The following is a 20,812-nucleotide window of genomic DNA, read 5'->3' as shown; positions in this document are numbered from 1 at the left end:
CACTTCGGCCCCAACGTCTTTTGGAGGAAAACAGCAGCTACTGAAGGTAAAACAACAAGCTACTCACTGAAAGTAACCGTTTCATTGATGCGGAAGCTGCAGAGCACTCGATCGACATTCCGGGCGTGTCGGAAACCGTTCCCTCTCACAACGACTTGGAACGTCTCTGAGGGAAAGAGGAAATGGGTTATTTGCTTTGTGTCAATAATAACGGGCAGGTAGAGCTGCTCTGACAACAGACCTTTTCCTCCTGAAAGAAATTTCTAATAAACAGTCTCAGGCCATGTCTACACTACAAAATGAAATCAACCTAACTTACATCGGCATACAGCCGCTGCAGTAGTTACATCGCTTGTGTGTGTCTACACTTCGCTCCTCACGTCAGCAGTGCTCACCAGAAGCTCTTGCATCGATTGTACTGGCAGTGTGGGGCACTGTGTGGGGCTCCTGCCAGCAATGCAGCATCTACACTGACTGTGGGAGGACCTAACTACATCAGTTCCTACTTTGAAGTTGGAATAAGACCCTCCGGAAAAGGGCGCTTTTTCCGGAGGATCGGGGCCAGTGTAGACGCTCTTTTCCGGCTTTTTTAAAAGCCGGAAAAAAGCGGCGGACATTTTTATTTAAATGCCGCGGGGGATATTTAAATCCCCCGCGGATTTCCCTACGACGACTGGTGAAATTTACATGCCCCTTCCGGAAAAGGGGCCAGTGTAGACGTAGCCGAGGAGTTTTGCAGCTGAGCTGACATCTGCAGCACTCAACTCCCATTGACACTTGAAAATTAGTCTCACCATGCATGTGGCTTTGTCTGCAGTAGCACTTTTGCTAGCGAAACTTTTGTCAGTCGGGGTGTGACAAGGCGCTCTCCCCTCTATAGAGCTCCTGCTGCCTGTTGGGGGATTAATGATGCTGGGAGGGACAGCTCTCACCGGTCGGCACAGAGCTGCTACACAGACCTTACAGTGACACAACTGCATAGTGCATAATACAGCGGAGCCACTGCAAGGTCCTAGACCAGGGGTCACCAACCAGTAAATCAGGATCTACCGGTAGATCTTGGAGCCTCTGACAGGGGATCCTGACTGGTTTGGCCAGGAAGCTCTCAAGTGCTGGCTCTTCAATTGCCCTTCCCCCCACTGTCATGCTGCGCCTGCCCTGTGCCTTGGAGCTGCCTCTTGGAAGCCTCCTGCTTGCTGTGCAGGGTGTGGGAGGAAGGAGGGGGGGCTGATGTCAGGGTGTCCCTCCTCCCCCCACTCCTTGTACCCTGTATCCACACAGAGATGGGGATGGAGGGAGCTTGGCAAGGCAAATCTCTGTCACTCTCACACAGTATGTGTGGCTCTGTCACTCTCACAAACACACAGGCTATGTCTACGCCGGCGGGTTCTTGCGCCAGAAATATGCAAATGAGGCTAAGCGTGGAATATCGCTGAGCCTCACTTGCATAGCTAATGAGCCACCATTTTTGCAGAAGAGGCTCTTTTGCCAGAAGGAGCTGTCTACACGGCCCTCTTGCGCAATGCTGTTATTCCTGAAAATAATCAGTGTAATGGCATTGTGCAAGAGGGTTTTTCTTGCGCAAGAAGGGGCCGTGTAGACAGCTCCTTCTGGCGCAAGAGCCTCTTCCGCAAAAATGGCGGCTCATTAGGTATGCAAATGAGGCTCGGCGATATTCCACGCTTAGCTTCATTTGCATATTTCTGGCACAAGAACCTGCCAGTGTAGACATAGCCACACTGTCCTTCCCTCTCATCTCCTGACCCAACACACACGTGGGGGGTTGTTGCTACTTTTACTGCTGGCAAAGTGGGTTCTGTTTAGTGTTTGACTGGACTGTGCATTTCGTAACTTTCATATCTCTTTCATGCTTAACTTTAATTCTTTGAGTACTACAATGCCTAACTGGTCAGGTCTGGACTAACTATTGATTATAACTTTTACTTATAATTTTTTTAAAGGGGTTTTTTATTATTAAAAAAAAAAGGTTGAGAAACACTGGCCTAGGGGATAGGGCATTTGCCATACACCCAATATTAGAGCCTGTACCCCTACCCTAGCCTGGTGAAAGTGAATGAGATTCGGGGAGGAAGGGCAACAGAGTGAGCAGGGTGAGGCCTCGGAGAAGGAGTTGAGCAGGGGCAGGGCCCCAGAGAAGGGGGAAGGAAGCCAGGCAAGGGTGTTTGGGCTTGAGGTAGATCTTACATTGCACTTAAAAAGTGATCTTGTGGTTAAAAAGATTGGCGTCCCCTGTCCTAGAGAAAACACTCTCCTAGACAAAACCTTTGCAGTTTGAGGAGAGGCAGGAATAGTCAGTGTATGAAGAGCTCTGTATGGAGGCTCTTCTCTGCCATGCTAAACTTCTTAGCAGCAAAACTGATCCAAATGTCTGACCATTCAAAGTTTTTCCTTGTCCATTCCAGCAGCCACCTTATCTAATTACCCCGAGGGACTCCCGCGCTGTAGCTGTCCAAATAGCGTATTCGCGCTGGAATCTGGGCTGTGTTCCAGCTCTCATTTTCTAATAGCCAGGAAGGGGTCAGCTGCAGACAAACCGAGAATATCTATCCAAGCAGCCTGCCTTTTAATCCCATTGTGTGATGTCTAAGCTCATTCGAGAACAGGGGGAGAAGTGCTGAGCTCAGGGCGGGGGGGAGGAGGGGAAATGTAAAATCTTTAGGAGCAATTATGAAAATTGTATGGAATGGGATTCCAAGTACAGTAAAGCACAGAAACCTTTGTGATAACCTAACCAGTCTGGAATGATAATTAACAGGTTGTGATGATGATCACATTTCTATATTTATGCAGAAGCAATAACTACGGAAGCTATCTTTTCAGAATGAGGAGTCACTTCTGATAACTGGCCCAGGCTAGGGGAGAGGGAGGTACTACGGACTGTATCTTTAAGGGCTAGGCGTCCCAGACTGAACGTCTGTGAAGCTCTGGTTACACATAGCTGTTGGAAACAGACACTGGATAAAACAGCGCTCTTGAAAGCAACTTCAGTGCTGAGTGTTTGCAGCCAGTGTGCAGCTGAAGCGTAATGTCTGCACTGCAGTCCGAGAGGGGTCTACAGCACATGTAGACACACCTGACTTAGCTCTGATAACCAGATCAAAAGTATCTTGAGTGACAACAGCAGTGAAGTCAAGGCAGGAGGAAGAGACTCCTGAGTATGTTCCCAGGCAGTGGGGCGTAGTCCTTGCAGACATCCATAGTGCCCCAGCATCTCTGCTCGCTTTGCTGAGTCCTCAGTGTGTCTCCTGCTGGCAGTGTTGGCATGCCCTAAACCATGATCCCCACAGGTACAAGGTAGAGGACAGGGAAGTAGCCACACCATCCCACACTGAAGCCATCCAGGCACACACAGAATGTGGGGACCGCAGCCTCGTCTAGTCCAGACCCTTTCTGGCCCCCACCTTGCGTGCCCCAGACCTGAAAGCGAAATACAGGCATTCCCTAGAGAACCGCACGTGGGGCTCCAGCCCTTTTCCACACAGGCAACCAGAGCTACTGCGGCCATAACCTGTCCCTTCAGAACTCTCAGACTCTCCGTTTTTCTAGTGATTTATGTAGCTCTCTGCATATTTGCTAGCTGTGGGCTCCCCTGCACTTTGAACTCAATGGAGGTTTTGACTGAACACAGATGTTCGGCTTTGAGCTCCATTTCAGTCACCAAGAAGTAAGGACTCGCTGCAGCGCTGCTGGCACATCGTGTTGTGACAGACTCCATACCTAGCATGTGTGAAGAGGCACCATGCTCCTTCCCAATAAGGCACAACACAGTGGCCTGGGGTGAGTAACTGAGGTCAGTAAAAAGTCCCTTGGGAACTTTCTGAGTTATCATCTCTCCCCTTGTGGCATCCTGGCCAAGTTCTAACTTGGGTGATTACATAATCTTTTCCGATATTTTCCCTCTGCTGTTTCAGTTGGATACAGTATCCAGTCACATTAGCCTGCTCCATTTGTAAATGGCTTGCCTATGGTTAATAAATGTTACAAGGATGTCAGCGACATGATTTATAGAGTGCTGTAGATTGTGCTAAGCATGTAAAAGATGTTACAGATTATTATAAACCATGAATATAAATAACTAAGGGTACGTCTACACTGCATCCCTAGTTCGAACTAGGGATGCAAATGGAGACAACCGAAGTAGTTAATGAAGCGGGGATTTAAATATCCCGCGCTCCATTAACATGATCTCGCCGGCGCGCTAGTTCAAATCACAGTTGATTCGAACCAGGAAGTGCGCGCCGGGACGCGTTAGTTCGGACTAAAGCCCTTAGACCGAACTAATGTTACTCCTCAAAAAATTACTCCTCCTATTTGCATTAACATGGCTGCCGCTTTTTTCCGGCTTGGAGATAAGCCGGAGAAAAGCGCCAGTGTAGACGTGATTCTCTGGAAAATAAAGCCTTTTCCGGAGAATCTCTTATTCCTTATTCCTTTCAAGTAGGAATAAGAGATCCTCCGGAAAAGGCTTTATTTTCCGGAGAATCACGTCTACACTGGCGCTTTTCTCCGGCTTATCTCCAACCCGGAAAAAAGTGGCAGCCATGTTAATGCAAATACCGCGGGGGATATTTAAATCCCCCGCGGATTTGCCTATTCCGAAGTGCTACATTAGCATCCCTTTTCCGGAAGGGATGCCAGTGTAGACACAGACATAGTGTTTATAATAATGCAGATTGTAAAAAATATTCACAAAGAAATCTGAAAACTTCCAGATCTGTCTCTTTACAAAGAGGATCTGATTTTGCAACGTGGCTTTACAATTCCACAGTATTTTGCTTAAAGGTTAGCACTGTTTGGTGAAAAATGAGTTGTTTTGAGCTAAGGTCATCGTTTGGATCAAGCAAAGATTAATTTTCAGAAATAAACATAATTGGTTGATTTAGTTGGGATTGGTCCTGCCTAGAGTAGAGGGCTGGACCTGATGACCTTCTGAGGTCTCTTCCAGCTCTATGGTTCTATGATTCTATGATTCTATGGTTCTCTATTTTAATTTCCTTCATTTTGAAAGAAAGTAAATCTTGTGAAAGTTCACAAAAGTAGTAAAATAGTCTAGAAATGAAATCCAGTGAATTCAGTTGTTCTGGGCTCCTCAGGAACAGGTGGGCAGAGGCAATTGCACAGGTAAACAGGGAGGACTGGGATATACTGTTTTAAACTTACCTCCTGCACATATACTGGAAGGCTCTGCGGCAAGAATCTCAATGCAGGATTTCTTCAAAATCTAGAAGCCAAGGAAGAAAGGAGACATCTCAGAGGATATTTTATGTTGGAATTCAGCTTCCTTTGGGCAATAGTAGCCAAGTCAATGGAAGGGTTTTTCTGTCAACCTGCCCATGGCAACACCAGTGGATAAGCCTGCATAGGTACATGCAATTTTTCACAGCCCTGAACAACAGAACTTAAAAATTAGATCTACAAAGCTAAATTAAGGCCTGACTCTTGTCCCCAAGGGACATTGTTCTCAATTATTTTAATGTCTTGTACTCTGAAATCATTTCCATTTCCATTGCCAGAACAGAGCAGATGAGAATTGAACCCACTAACCCTTAAGGCCTGATCTTCACTTAAAGCTAGAGCAACCTAGCTACATGGTTCAGAGCTGTGAAAATATTTTCACCCTGAGCCAATGGAATCCACAGCGTAGAGGAAGGCAGATAGATGGAATAATTCTTTCATCAACCCAACTCTCACCTCTCCGAGAGATGGATTGACTAGACTAGCTAAATGGAAAACCTCTTCTGGCCATGTAAGGAAGCCAATACACTACAGCGACATGGCTGTTACACTGTAGCTGTGCCATTGTTGTGGATGTCATGTAGACACACCCTGGCTACGTCTAGACTGGCATGATTTTCTGCAAATGCTTTTAACGGAAAAGTTTTTCCATTAAAAGCATTTGCGGAAAAGAGCATCTAGACTGGCAGCTGCTTTTGCGGAAAGACTTGCCAGTCTAGACGTAGCCCCTAAGTATAATGGCTTGTTCACGTGCTGCAATTTAACGTAAAATTTGGTTTTAAACCAATGTACCTCTGGGTGTTCTTACTTCAGTTTAGATTAAGTCAATTAGAAACAGTTTTACACTAGAAATAAGGGTGTCTACACAGGTTTACAGCAGTTTAACTAAGCCACGGGAAGTGTGTATAAGCAGTCTCGGTACAGCTACACAGCAATTAGACACCCACGCCGTGGTCTTCGGGGCTGTTTAATTGCAATGTAGAGGTTGGGGTTTGGGTTGGGGTCTGGGACACTCCCACTTTGCAGGGTTCTGCAGCCTCAGTTTTAGCTCAAGCCTGAACCACAATTAAGCAGCCTTGTGAGCCTGACTCAGCCAGTATGGACCAGCCCCAAAGATTGAACTGCGGTGTTGTCATAGCCCCAAAGGCCACAGGTTCAGTCTGGAGCTACGTGTACCCCCGGAATGCTGGGCAAAGTGTAGCTTCAGCCATGAGCGAGGTTGGGAAAGTTACTGTTCAAATACCCCGTTCAAACTGATCCAGCTGTTCTTTGCCAATGACAGCCCTGATGCTGCAAAGCCTAACTATGCAAGCTTCACAGTGTGCACTGCATGGAGTCCCACAAGCACATGTGTGATCTTTGCAGGATAGGGGCCTGAATGAGGAACTGACAGCTCAGCCGCATTCTGGAACGGGACCTCGGAGCGGCAGCACATAAGCTCATCACATTTTAGCCAACTCCGAGAGGCCAATGCCGGCCAAGCAACACAGCTCAATCCAGCAGCAAGATTGTTTTCCCAACCTTAAACTGAAACATCTGTAAGAAACAAGCTACAGCTAATGCAGTATGTTACCTTAAGAAAACAGACAATCCCTGCATCAGAAATACCTGCTTGCCAAAGGTTCAGATTTAGTTATGGGTTTATTTGGGGTAGTTTCTGGGGGTTTTTTTGAAGGGCTTATTAGTCACTCAGATGCAGCGATACCAAAGTCTTCTGGGCTACCAAGGACTGAAGAGCACCTGGTACTTCTGAGGTGGTGACAGACTGACAGTGCAGGGGGGAAAGGAGAAGTTTTGGAGGTGCAACAGGCCAGTCAGATGAAACTGCAAGGGAGAAACAAAGACAGAAAGAGAGAGAAGCAGCAGTTATACAGTCGAGAGCACAATCGGCAAGCCACAGGAGGCTCTGAAAGCAGAATCAGAGAAAGGACACTCAAGATGAGGGGTGGGTTGGTGTTGTAATAGACAGCTGGCCAGATGGCTCCCAGGTGCTGTCTCGCCATTCCTAAGACTAGATCTTCAGTCAGTTGCTAGGCAGAGGCCTATAAATCTCTCCTGACCACCTGCTGAGTCCTACTCATGACAAATCTAGCTCCATGTTTGATTGGTGCACCCAGGAGTTCCAGGCCTGGCTCATTTAATAATGACTTGCTGTGTGGCCTTTGGGGGTGGGGGAGCAGGGAAGCCCACCCTTAAGTCCACACCTGCGCAGACACGTGCTTAGAGATAAGACCGTGCTTAAGTGCCCTCCTGAACCTCAACAGTCTCAGTTTCCCCATGTATTCTAGGGGAATCATAAGCAATGTTCCCTCTAATCTTTTCCATCGATATGTGGATTTTTTCCCATCCATGTGCAGCATAATTGTATGTGCACAAAGGCATGTGTAAATGTGCACCACCCATTGAAACACAGAACCTACCTGTCAGTTCTCTGTTAATCAGTGGGGTGGCCACATGAGCACACAGCTTACAGAGAACACTGATAATAAGCGTGTCCCTACCTTGCAGGAGTTATTTAGTTAATGGACTTTGAAAATATTAATACTAAGTGTAATGTGCTCTCATGGATGATTGATACTTCAGTGTTTCCATGGCTTGCTCGTATCACAGGGTAGAATGGCCCTTTAACAGAGGCAGCATATCACTACCTGTGACTAATCCATAGCCTCCCAGGTGATGGGTCTGAGGCCAAAGACCAGGTTGATCCTATAGGTCACCTCCTACTAGGATCAAGCCCAACAAACAGCTCAGTTGGGAGGGAGATCTGCAGGAGACTCTGGGAGACCCTAAGTCCATCTCTTCTCTGGCCCAGCAGCTAGAGGACATTTTCTATTGAATTTGGACTTTTTAGTGAGAAAACAGGATGTGGAAGTTTAGCAGAGGGCTACTGTGTATATGTGTTAGTGTGAATGACCTGTAGTCTGAGTCTAGGTACTGATCACCAAGTTTTGGTGAATCATTGCAAAACAAAGTCTGTTGCCAATTACAAAACAGCAATTTAATTCTATTTATACGAGACTTCCTTTCCAGCATCACTAGCATTTGGCACATAAAAAAAAACAGCCCAACAACAACAACATGCTTCAGAGATGATTTATGGGAAGAAGGGTCAGATCTGACCACACATTGTGCTGAAAATCAATTATAAACATTAAACTTGTCATAATGCACAATATACACACTTGGCCCAAATTTTCAAGCCACATTTTACGTGTTCGGAACATGTGTATTGCTAACTAGTTAACTGTCTTTGACTCTCCTCATGTGTGCATGTTCCTCTGACGTGTACAAGCTGGTGCACACACAACAAACGTGCAAGTAGGGTTTGCATGATGACCGCAAGAAAAGATAATGGCACATCTTAGAATTGGCAAAGGTCAAACAATTTGGGTCTTCAGAAGCACATGTACTGAGCTCAGTGGATTCTGGGATAAAATTTGTTCTTCGGAAATGTCCATTTTCCTATAGGAGCTCAGCTATCTATGTAAATACAGCAGTTGGAGAGTTTCATTTTCCATGTTAAAACTTTCAGTGGCAACATTGACAGAACAAATGTAAGAGTTGAGATATGAAGAGAGATTAGAGACCAATACATTGTATGTGGGTATAAAGGTGAAATATAATGAACAAGCAGGATATTAAGTTAAATAGGGGAAATAAATTATGCAAGAATACCAATCAATCGAAATATAGATGATTGGATTCTCTTCTAAAATTAAAGATTAAATGAAATCCACTATAATCCTGCCTCTAGTTCTTTTTTATTGTTTTCTTCTTCTCACATGCAGAATTTGTACAGAAAAAGTTTTTGAGATACAATTCTTTCCATTTCTGAATTGAGTTTTCAGCTGCAATAAACCGCAAGGACCTGGGTGCGTTCCTGTGTCCAAGTCATAGCAGTGTTACTACACTGGTTAGGTTATTACAAGCTACACGGGAGATCCTTATCCTAACTCTTTCATGATGTGCTATATTCCACAGCCTGAAGCACGCCTCATACCACACAAAGAAGTCCTGGGCAGCGGATGAATTTGAGCTTCAGGTTTTCACTCCAGGTCTTGCTCCATTTGCTCTAAATTGACAAGTTATGAGCTACAGAAATTCCCATGGAAACCACAGCAACAAAAAAAAGCCATAAAATACTTTGTTCCACTGAATTGTTGTCCAGCTCACTTTATTTCCTTACACCTTAAAAACCTCAAATTACCCATTACACAGACTTTTCCAGTTGCAGCTTTATCAGTGATCATCTGACACTGAGATGGGTTCCCTAGGGAGGGGGTGGAATCTCCGTCCCTTGAGGTTTTTAAGTCCCAGCTTGACAAAGCCCTGGCTGGGATGATTGAGTTGGGATTGGTCCCGCTTTGGGCTGGGGGCTGGATTTGATGACTCCTGAGGTCTCTTCCAGCCCTGGGATTCTATGAGTCTATGACACTAGGAGTGAGAAAGCAATTAGTTCATGCTAATGTGAGAGAGACTAAAAAGTGGGTGAGAAGCCCAATCCTACTCACTGCTGAGCATCTTCACCTCCTCTGACTTCAGTAGTAACTGAGGTTCCCTGACTGAGCCCTGCTCTGCATCGGAGAGTTAGGTTAATGTAAGGCAGCTCACGCACACCTCACTCTGTAAGTGCCGACCTCAAAACGTAGCTCCCCGCAACGTGACTCTCCCACTAGACCAACTTCATAATCCACCTCCACGAGAGGTGTAGTGCTTAGCTGAAATAGTTTACCTGACACGGCTCTAGGCCAGGTCTACATCGGGGAGAAGACAACCTAAGGGTATGTCTACACTGCCAAGTTATTTCGAAATAACAGCCATTATTTTAAATAACTTTCCTAGGGTATGTCTACACTACCCCCCTAGTTCGAACTAGGGGGGTAATGTATGCATACAGAACTTGCTAATGAAGCCCGGGATTTGAATTTCCCGGGCTTCATTAGCATAAAGCCGGCGCCGCCATTTTTAAAAGCCGGCTAGTGCGAACCCCGTGCCGCGCAACTACACGCGGCACGGACTAGATAGTTCGGATTAGGCTTCTAATCCAAACTATCTGTACGCCTCGTGGAACACCTCGTGAGGGCAACAGAGACAAAATGCTTTGCTGTCCCTCATCGAGGTAGGCAAGCAAGCAGGGAAAGCTGAGAACCGGCTGACTGGGGGGTGGGGTTCCTTTAAGCACAGGCCTCAGATAGCCTCAGGCAGCAACCACACAAAGTAACTCCTGACCTGATGCGCTGCCGGACCTGGTTCCGGCCAGCCGTAAATGCGATTCATCATCCACTCAGTGTGGATGCGCTATTTCGAAATAGCAAAACTCTATTTTGAAATGCATTTTGTGTGTAGATGCGTTATTTCGAAATAACTTATTTCTAATTAACTATTTCAAAATAAGATATTTTGAAATAACACTGTAATGTAGACATACCCTGGGTGGCTTTTTAGGACTTCAGGCAAGCGAGCAGTGTCTGTCTCCTATTTCCCATCACCTTCATGCTCTGCTTTCCTTAGTGAAGGTGGGAGAATGACAATGATTTCAGGTGCTTTGTCCTGTCTAGACGCAAGTCTAACCTCTATGCAGTATCATGGTGCAGAGCGGAACTGCACAGAGCACCAAAACAGAGCAGTGAAGAATAGCTGCCAGCACAGGTCACAATAAGCAGCAGGAGGAAAAGCGGAACTGAGCACCTTTCCAGTGTGTCAGTGGTTATGTCAAGAGACTGGGATCCTAGTCTCTACTCACTGGCCCCCGTGTGACCTTGAACAGGTCACTTCAGTTGCTCACTGCCTCAGTTTCCCCATGTGTAAAATGGGAATACCAGCCTACTCACAGAAATGGGTAATTCTTGTAAAGGATGGGGAGACCAGAGCCAGGCAAAAGGTTTTGATTTTTGAAATTTCTATTTCTTTGTTTTTGGAGGTTCAGAAGGGGGCAAAGCAGGAAAAAAATTCTTGATTCCTCCTCCACACCACATTTTTTGACAGATCTGATAAGAAAGTGCCAGATATTTCTAATGTGGCAATATTAGTGAAAATAGATTTGTCCTCCAACTAAAGCAGAGAATGCTTAAAAAATACTACAATAGCAATGACCTGTCACGTAGAGTATGGTAGCCAGGTTCCCCCGACTTCCACACACATGCATACACGTCTCCACACATACAGCCAAGGTTAATACTCACAGAATCTATGATCCCCTGCAGGGCTTCAAAGCCATCATTCACGGGAAAGACATGATCCTTGCTGTCAGCGATTCGCGCCAGCTGATAGAACAGAAAAAAAACCACACACACAGAGAAAAAACCAATAGAATAAATTAGCCAGCTGTCAGCAAATTAAAAGGAATTCTTCACATGCATCCAGTTTCAAATCAAAATAAATCCTTTCAATACTCAATGGAGCTTAGATTGCTAATAGATATTAGCTAGCTGTTAACACCCTGGGCTTGGTTCATTCTAAGGGACCTGTGCTTGGAGTCAGAGAAGGTTTCCTGAAGTTATAAGGTGGAACAGGCCAGGGCTCTTGCTAGAAATGAATCACCACCTGCCATCCCACCATGTCAACTCCTTAGGGCAGGGACTGACGACAGGAGGGGAAAGGGGACAACTGTATCCAGGCTCTGAGCCCAGTCTCCCCCCGAAAAAAAATCTGTAAGTGGGGTAAAATGGGAGGCAGTAGAGCCCCAGTGAACATGATGTACCAGGACCCCAAATTTCTCTTGGCCAGCCTGCACGTAGCACAGTGATGGCCAGTCTGAGTTGAGGCCTCCCTTCCAGCTGTCATACAGCACCAATTCAGCACAGCACATAAGCACAAGCACAGCTCGGAGAATGGGAGTAGTCTCCTTACAGGCAAACGGGTGCTTAAGTGTTCAGAATCAGGCGCATCTGCCTGTGCTTTTCTATAGGGAGGCTTGATTCCCCCTCAGCCATCAGGACTGGCTCCAACTTGTAGCTGGGCCCAGGGAACGGGGCTGGTTGGGAATTTTTTTCTGTGGAACATTCTTTCATTGGCAAATGCTGACATATGCAAACTGAAACCGGTTGAGGGAAAGGGCCAGTTTGAACAAATTTCCCATCTCAAAGGAATTTTGATTTTTTTTTTAATTAGCTAACGAGGATGTTCTGACATTTGCAAAGTCAAAAAGTTCAGTGCTTTGAGTTGGCATGTCTTTTTGGTTCAAATTTAAGTTCATTTATAGCAAAAACAAACAAAAATAACAGTCAAAGTCCAAACAAAGCATTTGGATTGAGGCCAGTCTGAATTTTTTAAATTATTCTTTCCAATGGGTGAAAAATATTGTGCTGTCCTCTTTTCGTGCCAGGCTGAGATGGAAACCTGTTTCCTGCCCAGCTTTGTACAGCAGGTGAGAGCAGAGGCCACGTGCCCAAGGTGAATGATCCCAGAGCCAGCGTCAATATGAAAATGGGGAGGCAGCAGGAGGCAGTGGATCAGGGGGAGGGGAGACAAAGAGCAGGAGGCAAATAAGCATCATGTGGCCCCCTTTGGCTGGAAGAGAGAGGTGAGGCCTTAAGCGGGGGAAGGAATGAAAGACAAGTTTATTTGCCTTTGGTGCACTAAGGGTTAAGGTGAATGGGGAGTTTGGCTCAGGAATAAATGAGCTCTCCATGAAGCAGCTGGAACAGACTCACGTTTTATTGCTGCCTCATCGACTTTTGTTTTAATAATTCTCTGGAATAGCAGGGGAGCATCACCCACCAGCCCGGGGCTCTGCCTCCCCTCGTCCATTCCAAAGTGGAGGCAAAGAATGAGCCACATACTCATCTCTAAGCCTGCAGGCTTCACACCCCTCCCCGTCCCTTCCCCCGCCATTGTCCCTCTCAATACATTTCATGGACGATCCCATTTACAGATTTCTCTTAAAACAAACACAGTCTCCACGTCTGTGCCCAAAGGGAACATCCCAGGCGATTGACTCCCATCTATTACAAGTTGCTTAGGGATCATAAATCAATATATAGCAAAAATAACGAGGAGTCCCGTAGTTCCTTAAAGACTAACCGATTTATTGGGGCATCAGCTTTCATGGGTAAAAGCCACATCGCCAGATTCATACAAGCATGCAAGTGGTTTTTACCTACTAAAGCTTATGCTCCAATAAATCTGTTAGGGTATGTCTACACTAGCCCCCTAGTTCAAAGTAGGGAGGCTAATGAGGGCTACCAAAATTGCAAATGAAGCACGGGGTTTAAATATCCTGTGCTTCATTAGCATGTTCCCGGACAGTTATTCCGGGCTAGTCAATTTCCCGTGCAGTCTCCATTTTTGGAAATTGACTAGCCCGGAATAACTGCCCGTGTCTACACGCGGCAGTGAAACGGGAGTTCGAAGTAAAGCCCTAACTTGAATTAGCTGTTATTCCTCCTGGAATGAGGTTTAACAGCTAATTTGAATTAAGAGCTTTACTTCGAACTCCCGTTTCACTGCCGCATGTAGACGCGGACAATTATTCCGGGCTAGTCAATTTCCAAAATGGCGACCGCCTGGGAACATGCTAATGAAGCTTCATTTGCAATTTCGGTTGCCCTCATTAGCCTCCCTACTTCAAACTATGGGGCTAGTGTAGACATATGATTAGTCTTTAAGAGTGCGTCTACACTGCACCCTCACCTCGAAATAAGCTATACAATTTGTGCTACGCAAATTACGGAGCTTATTTTGAGGTAATTTTAAATTAGCTTATTTCAGCACCAAATTTCGAAATAACTTGCTATTCCGGAATGCCCCTTAACCCTCGTGGAATGAGGGTTACTGGGACATCAGAATAAGCTGCCCATTATTTCGACATCTATTTCAAAAAAACGGGCTGCTTCAGCAGACATAGGATAGCTATTTCAGGACACTTCTGGTATCCCGAAATAGCTCCGCAGTGCAGACATAGCCTAAGGAGCCACAGGACTCCTCTTTGTTTTGGAGATGCAGACTAAGACAGCCACCCCTCAGAGACAAGCTAGAGCAGTTCCAGTTAATGGGTATGTTTACAGTTCCTGAATTCATTCCCTATGGTTTTTCTGCTAGATGCTTCTGGGGTTTCAAATAACAGTGGGGTTTTATCATCAAACTGGCCTTAATCTCTCCAAAGTCTTGGGCTGTGTCTACACTGGCATGAATTTCCAGAACTGCTTAAAATGGAATACTATTCCGTTTTCAGTTTTTCCAGAAAAGGAGCGTCTACATTGGCAGGCTGCTTTTCCGGAAAAGCCCTTTTTCCGGAAAAGCGTCTGTGGCCAATGTAGACGCCCTTTTCCGGAAAAGACTACTGGGCTGTCTACACTGGCCCTTTTCCGGAACAGTGTTCCAGAATAAGGACTTATGCCCGAGTGGGAGCAGAATAGTTTTTCCGGAATAGCGGCTGATTTTGTACAGTAGAGCGTTGTTGCTTTTCCGGAAATTCAAGGGCCAGTGTAGGCAGCTCGCAGCTTATTCCGGAAAAGCGGCTGATTTTCCGGAATAAGTGGTCCAGTGCAGACACAGCCTTGATGACTTCAGGCTGTGCCTGTCTTAATGGCCGCTCCTCTCTCCTCCCTTGGGTGTTATCTTGGGCTTGTCTATAGTGGAGATTTTTGCACCCATACTAAATGCACAGCTCACACCCCTATTATGGGTTTGGCAGTGTAAAAGTGTTATGTGTCACTGCAGCCCCACCCAGTTACAAACCAGGGAACCTGTGAAGTGTCAGCACAATTACACTTCTGCAAAAGCCCTCTGTCCAGGCAAGACCATGGAGAGGGAGTTGGATTTTTCTCCACCTCCACAAATACTCTTATTTTCTTACCTCATCTTATATTAGGGATGGGAGCTAAACCACAACCCTGGACACAGACACAACCGCAACCGCATTGAGAAGTTCAGATCCCTCTCTTCATTGTAGACCAGGCCTATCTCCGTCCTTAGAGCTCTGTAGTACTCAGCATGTTTGGGTCCCAGGGATTAGTGCCAAGCAGGGCCGGACGGAGGCATGGGTGAGCCGGGCAGCTGCCCAGGGTGCCAACCCATGTGGGGCGCCTGATGGCAGCTGTAATGGACGCACGGCATCCCTTACAGCTGCCATCAGGCGCCGCGCGCCCGGCTCCAGCAGCACCGGCCCCACGGCGCTGGACAGCAGCACCCTTGCCCCCGTGGCTGCGGGTCCCTGCACAGCCCGGCACGTGTGCCAGCAGCGCTGGCTGGGCCGGGCTGGGCAGCGCATGTGCCATGCGCCCCGGGGGCGGGCCCCAGGCTAGACGCCAGCGCATGCACCAAGCGTCCCAGGGTGGGCCTCGGGCTTCGCGCCAGTGGCCATGGCTGGCATGCGCATGCGCCGTGCGCCCCGGGTGCAGGCCCGTGCACCTTCGAGGGGGGGGCCCGCGCCCCATGGGTGAGCCTGCGCATGTGCCCTGCGCCCGGGGCCAGTGCCGCACACCCAGGCTCGGCACCAAAAGGGCTCGGGCCAGCCCTGGTGCCAAGTGTTTCTTTGGGGACCTGCAGGCCTGTTGATGGGGGGGAGGGGAAAAGGAAGCAATTGCCCCAGGACCTGGCAATTCATAGGGACCCAAGGCTAAAGTTGCTCCTGCTGCTACAATGGTGGCCCTTTAAATTGCTGCTGAAATGCTCCGCCAGGTGCTCTGTGTGGCTCTGAGGGCTGGAAAGGGGGTGCACCGCAATCCAGGTGGCACTCAGGGCTTGCTGCCCCAGCCACACCCCTTCTGCCGGAGGCCCCACCCCTTTCAGGAATGTAGCGCTGGGCCCACCACACCTTGCAGTGGCTGTTGGCCCCGCTGGTGACTGTGGGTGACATGCGGGTCATCTCGCCCTGAGGAGAGTCAATACGACGCCAAAGATTCAGACTTAAAAACAGCAATAACCAGACACTTTTTTCTTGTCTACATCAAAACAACAAAAACAGCACCTGTCCCACAATAACTGACCCCTGGCCTAGGTTCACTGGAAACCATCAGGCTCTTTGTTGTACCTTCCAACAAGCTTAGCCTGGATCTGTGGCTAAATCCACGATCAGAGGAGTTTGATACATTTATCGCTACATTTCTTTTTCTTCATTAGTGAGATTTTGCTATTATTATTGCCGGGAGAATGCTGAGTGTTTTGGACGGGGGCGGGGAGGCTATGGGAAGTCCTAAAGGAAATAGAACTCTAGAAAGATTTCGAATACTTAGAGAGAGTCAAAGACCCTCAGCTGGTGTAAATAGGAATAGTTCCATTGACTTTTATGGAGTTACACCAATTTACACCAACTGAAGGTCTGGGTCTCGTGTGGATGTGAATAGGGATGTTAACTGTTAGGTATTTGCATAAACAGATAGCCAATAGAAATTTTAGTGGTTACACGTTTGCACACAGGGGGCAGGCGGGATCCGGTGCTCGCGGGGAGCTGACTCCCACCTCCCTTCTCCCCCCTCACTGCCTCTGAAAAAGAGGCAGCAGCGCGGAGGGTAGGCTGCTCTGTGGGAGCTGATATGCATGGGGAGCTGGTTTGAAAGCCACTTCTCCTGTGTACCAGCTCCCGCCTTTTCTCTTACCCCCACACTTCTGCCTCCATGGAGCTGGCATGTACAGAGAGCTGGCTTACAAGCTGGCTACCTGTGTGCGCTGGCTCCCCCCCGCCCCCCCCCCCCCCCCCGCTCCCGATACAGAGGCAGCAAGGGTAGGGGAGTGCGTTTAGTCGATAGGATTAACCGATAAACCTGGCTTATTGGTTAATTGTGTAATTGACTACACATTAACATGTGAACAGTACCTGACATTGCCCTAGCTTGGCTCAAATGAAAAGTCCATTCATAGCTGCTATATGTGAACTGACAGCACGTAGCCCACCTTTGGCAAAATTCCAAACAAATGAAAGGAAGGAATCATTTACCTGCGTTTCATTGAAATCTTTCACCCCAACACAGTAGACGGTGGCTCCCAGGTCACGAGATCGATTAGCCTGCAACCAGAGTGCAAAACTTTAAAATAAACATGGACATGTGACAGATGCAGATTTCTGTACATCTGCAATTGTATTTTTAATGTCACAGTTCTGTTGTCATCAAGAACTAGGGGGCAGGATAAGAGATAGAATTACGGTCAAAATTCTTCTCTATGGCTATATCTAGTCTACGGAGTTTTTCTGGGATACCAGAGGTATCCCGGAAAAACTCCGCCGTGTCCAGGGAACACATATGCTCTTCCGACATTTTTTGTGGAAGAGCAGATGCGCTCTTTCAGAAGCCCTGTCTTCCTCGTTTCACAAGAAAGAAGGGCTCTTCCAAAAGAGGAGGCTTTTCTGAAATTTGGCTCAGTGAAATTTGGCCAAATTTTGGAAAAGCCTCTTCTGAAAAAATAATTGGAAAAAGATATGAAAATTGCGGAGCACGATTTGCGTACCTTTTTCTAATAAAACTCCGTGGTCTAGACATAACCTCAGATCTGGAGAGCAGATCTCGACTCTAATATTCAGTTCTCCTGAAGATGCAGGAGTTTGTCGATTTATTTGTGTGGCAAACATAAACAACATTTACCATTCTCTTAGCCAACAAACTGAATTTCTAGCCATTCCAACTTAATCACACCTGCCCATGGAATGTGTGCGATAGAAAACAAATTACAGAGATTTCAGCCTTGAGAGTTTATGTAATTTCCAAGGACAGTGGAAGCCCTGAAACAAAATTGTGGGTTCTGCTCCTGGGATCTATGATAATGATGCTACATCCTTATACTTTGTACAAGAGGCATTTCAGTACGATCACTACAGCAGAGCTATAAAAGGATCTTTAAAAGGGGAGATAGAGAATTTTCCACAAAAAAACCCTCTTTTCATTTGAATTTTCTTGTAAAGCCGTTTATTCATAAGTAGTCCAGTATTCAAAGTCCACTAGGAAATCACTTCCCTTGCAAAGCTGTGTTACTCAATTAGTGGCTCTCTTCCAAAGAGTTCAGGCCAGATTTTCAAGTGCTGAGCAGCAAGAATTCGGCCGAACTTTCGAAAGGAGCACAATAGTACTCAGCAGTTCCTGCTTACAGACATATTTCCACAAGTGATCAGCGTGCAAAGTGCTTTTTCTTAACTTTACCAGAGCTCGTGTGGTCTGAAAGCTTTGCGGAAATACTGCTTCTGTTAGTTTATTCCTACTAACACATGCATCTGTAGCACTCATCTCTTGTTTTGGAGCAGTGAGAGAAACCCTGGACCAAGGCTGTATATACACTGCAGGGTTAAGTCTACATTGGCAAGATTTTGCGCAAATACTTTTAACGCAAGAGTTTTTGCGTTAAAGTATTTGTGCAAGAGAGCGTCTACACTGGCACGTGCTTTTGCGCAAGAGATGTGCTTTTGTGCAAAAGCATCCGTGCCAGTGTAGACGCTCTCTTGAGCAAGAAAGCTCCGATGGCCATTTTAGCCATCGGGCTTTCTTGCGCAAGAAATTCATGTTGCCTGTCTACGCTGGCCTCTTGCGCAAGAACAGTTGCACAAGAGGGCTTTTTCCTGAGCGGGAGCATCATAGTTCTTGCGCAAGAAGCACTGATTTCACACATTAGAACATCAGTGTTCTTGTGGAAGAACTCCCTGACAGTGTAGACAGGCAGCATGTTTTTGCGCAAAATCATGCCAATGTAGACACAGCCCAGTTGTAGAGGGTGATTGCAGCACATGAAGCTATATCTAAGATAGCTTTTATCTAGCTAGTTCAGATGCCAATTGCAGTGATATAACATCATGGGCTTTGGCACAGGTTGTACAAGCCCACCCAAAACCTCAGCCAGCCCATGCTGAAAACCTTGCTGCTACATCTTCTTTTCTCCAGTACCCAAGGTACCTCAATTAGGGTTTGCCTATAGAAGCAGCAAAGATGCTCTGTGATTACAGTATAGCTAAGTCCTGAATCTCTTACCTCTCTCTCAGCATAAAAGAAGAGGTCCTCGTGAAGTTCACCATCTGTCAGTGCAATGATGACACTGGCAGTTCTGTAGCCTAAATCAATTAAACAAATGACCTTCACCAAAAAAGTTCACAGGATGAAACTGCTGAACCATTCAAACAGCAAGCAAACCAGCTCTCCATCATTTCTGTTTAACACCCTAGACTGACAAGGTCCCAAGTTTCAGTGGAAATTTTTAACCGCTTTTAACAAAATACCTGTCTGCTGTATCTATTTCTACACTACATCAACCTAAGCTACACAGCTCCAGCTACATGGATAAAATACCCAGAATCAATGCATCTTAGGTTGAGGGGGCAATGGGAGAAACTCTCCCGTCAACTACCCTTCCTATTTTCAACCAGGTTAGACTAAAAAGGTTGACTGGAAAGTGACCTGTGGTCAATTTACTGGTCATCATTAGACCTGCTAAATCAACTGCCAGTGAATCGATCTCAGAGCATCAATCATTGCTACAATGTAGATAAAGCCTATCAGTCTTCTAGTCATTTATATTGTGCTCCTCCTAAAGATGTCTGAATCACAGCACCCTGACAGCCTAGTAAACAAATATTTCAATCAGAGAATACAAAAGAACTGGAAGGAACCTTGAGAGGTCATCAAGTCCAGTTCCCTGCCCTCATGGCAGGCCTGAGAAACGGCTAGATCATCACTGAGAAGTGTCTCTCTAACCTGCTCTTAAATATCTCCAGTGATGGAGATTCCACAACCTCCCTGGGCAATTTATTCCAGTGTTTAACCACCCTAATAATTAGGAAGTTTTTCCTAATGTCCAACCTAAACCTCCCTTGCTGCAATTTAAGCCCATTGCTTCTTGTTCTATCCTCAGAGGCCAAGGAGAACAATTTTTCTCCATCCTGCTTGTAACACCCTTTTAGATACTTGAGAACTGCTATCATGTCCCTTCTCAGACTTCTCCTTTCCAAACTAAATAAGCCCAGTTCTTTCACTCTTCCCTCATAGCTCATGTTCTCCAGACTTTTAATCACTTTTGTTGTTCTTCTCTGGATCCTCTCTAGTTTCTCCACATCTTTATTTAAATGTGGTGCCCAGAAGTGGACACAGTACTCCAAATGAGGCCTAATCAAACAGATTTGACTGATGGAACAGGAGCCATTTAAAAAAATGTTCAAAGCATTTCCCATTATTTCCCCCCCCCTTTTTTTTTTTTTTTTTTTGCATTCTGTCTAATAATTTTCTAAACCCACTGAGATTTTCAGCTTATAGTTGTGTTTTTAAGGCTGAATTGGGATCTAATGAGACTTTGGTAGAAAAATTATTAAAAAGATTCGTTCATCTTCATCCTTTCAAGCACATATATTGACAATGGAGTTGTAACAAGAAGACTATAATTTTCATTTATAATATTGATTGTAGCTCATGTTTGTATGGGCCTTTTCCTGTACAAATTTATAGCAGCACTGAATGGAATTAATTTGGATTTTGGGCAACGGACCCTTGATCTAAATCTAAAGTAGCTCTGCAGACATGCACTACATGTGAGCATTGATATTTCATTTTAGTAAAAGCTAAAAATAATTTCAAGGCTTGTGTCTGAAAAAGTGAAAATCTGCTTAATTAACAATATTTTAAAATGTCCTGAATCATCAGGAGGATTT

The 20,812-nt window shown here is 46.0% G+C and overlaps 1 protein-coding gene across 1 annotated transcript in view; it reads right to left on the bottom strand.

Moving 5' to 3' along the window:
- Positions 1-20,812, bottom strand: part of ANTXR1 (ANTXR cell adhesion molecule 1) — a 216,801-nt gene that overhangs the window by 161,216 nt on the left and 34,773 nt on the right. The window contains exons 6-10 of the mRNA XM_006119107.4: positions 19,146-19,225; positions 17,132-17,200; positions 11,439-11,519; positions 5,182-5,242; positions 68-166 (exon numbers count right to left, since the gene is read on the bottom strand). Of these exons, the coding sequence (XP_006119169.2) occupies positions 68-166; positions 5,182-5,242; positions 11,439-11,519; positions 17,132-17,200; positions 19,146-19,225 (390 nt within the window). The remainder of the gene's footprint in view (positions 1-67; positions 167-5,181; positions 5,243-11,438; positions 11,520-17,131; positions 17,201-19,145; positions 19,226-20,812) is intronic.

Source organism: Pelodiscus sinensis, chromosome 28 (assembly GCF_049634645.1).
Source record: "Pelodiscus sinensis isolate JC-2024 chromosome 28, ASM4963464v1, whole genome shotgun sequence".
Taxonomy (NCBI): domain Eukaryota; kingdom Metazoa; phylum Chordata; order Testudines; family Trionychidae; genus Pelodiscus; species Pelodiscus sinensis.
The sequence above is the reverse complement of the archived record's forward strand: the minus strand, read 5'-3'. Positions and strand labels throughout refer to the sequence as shown.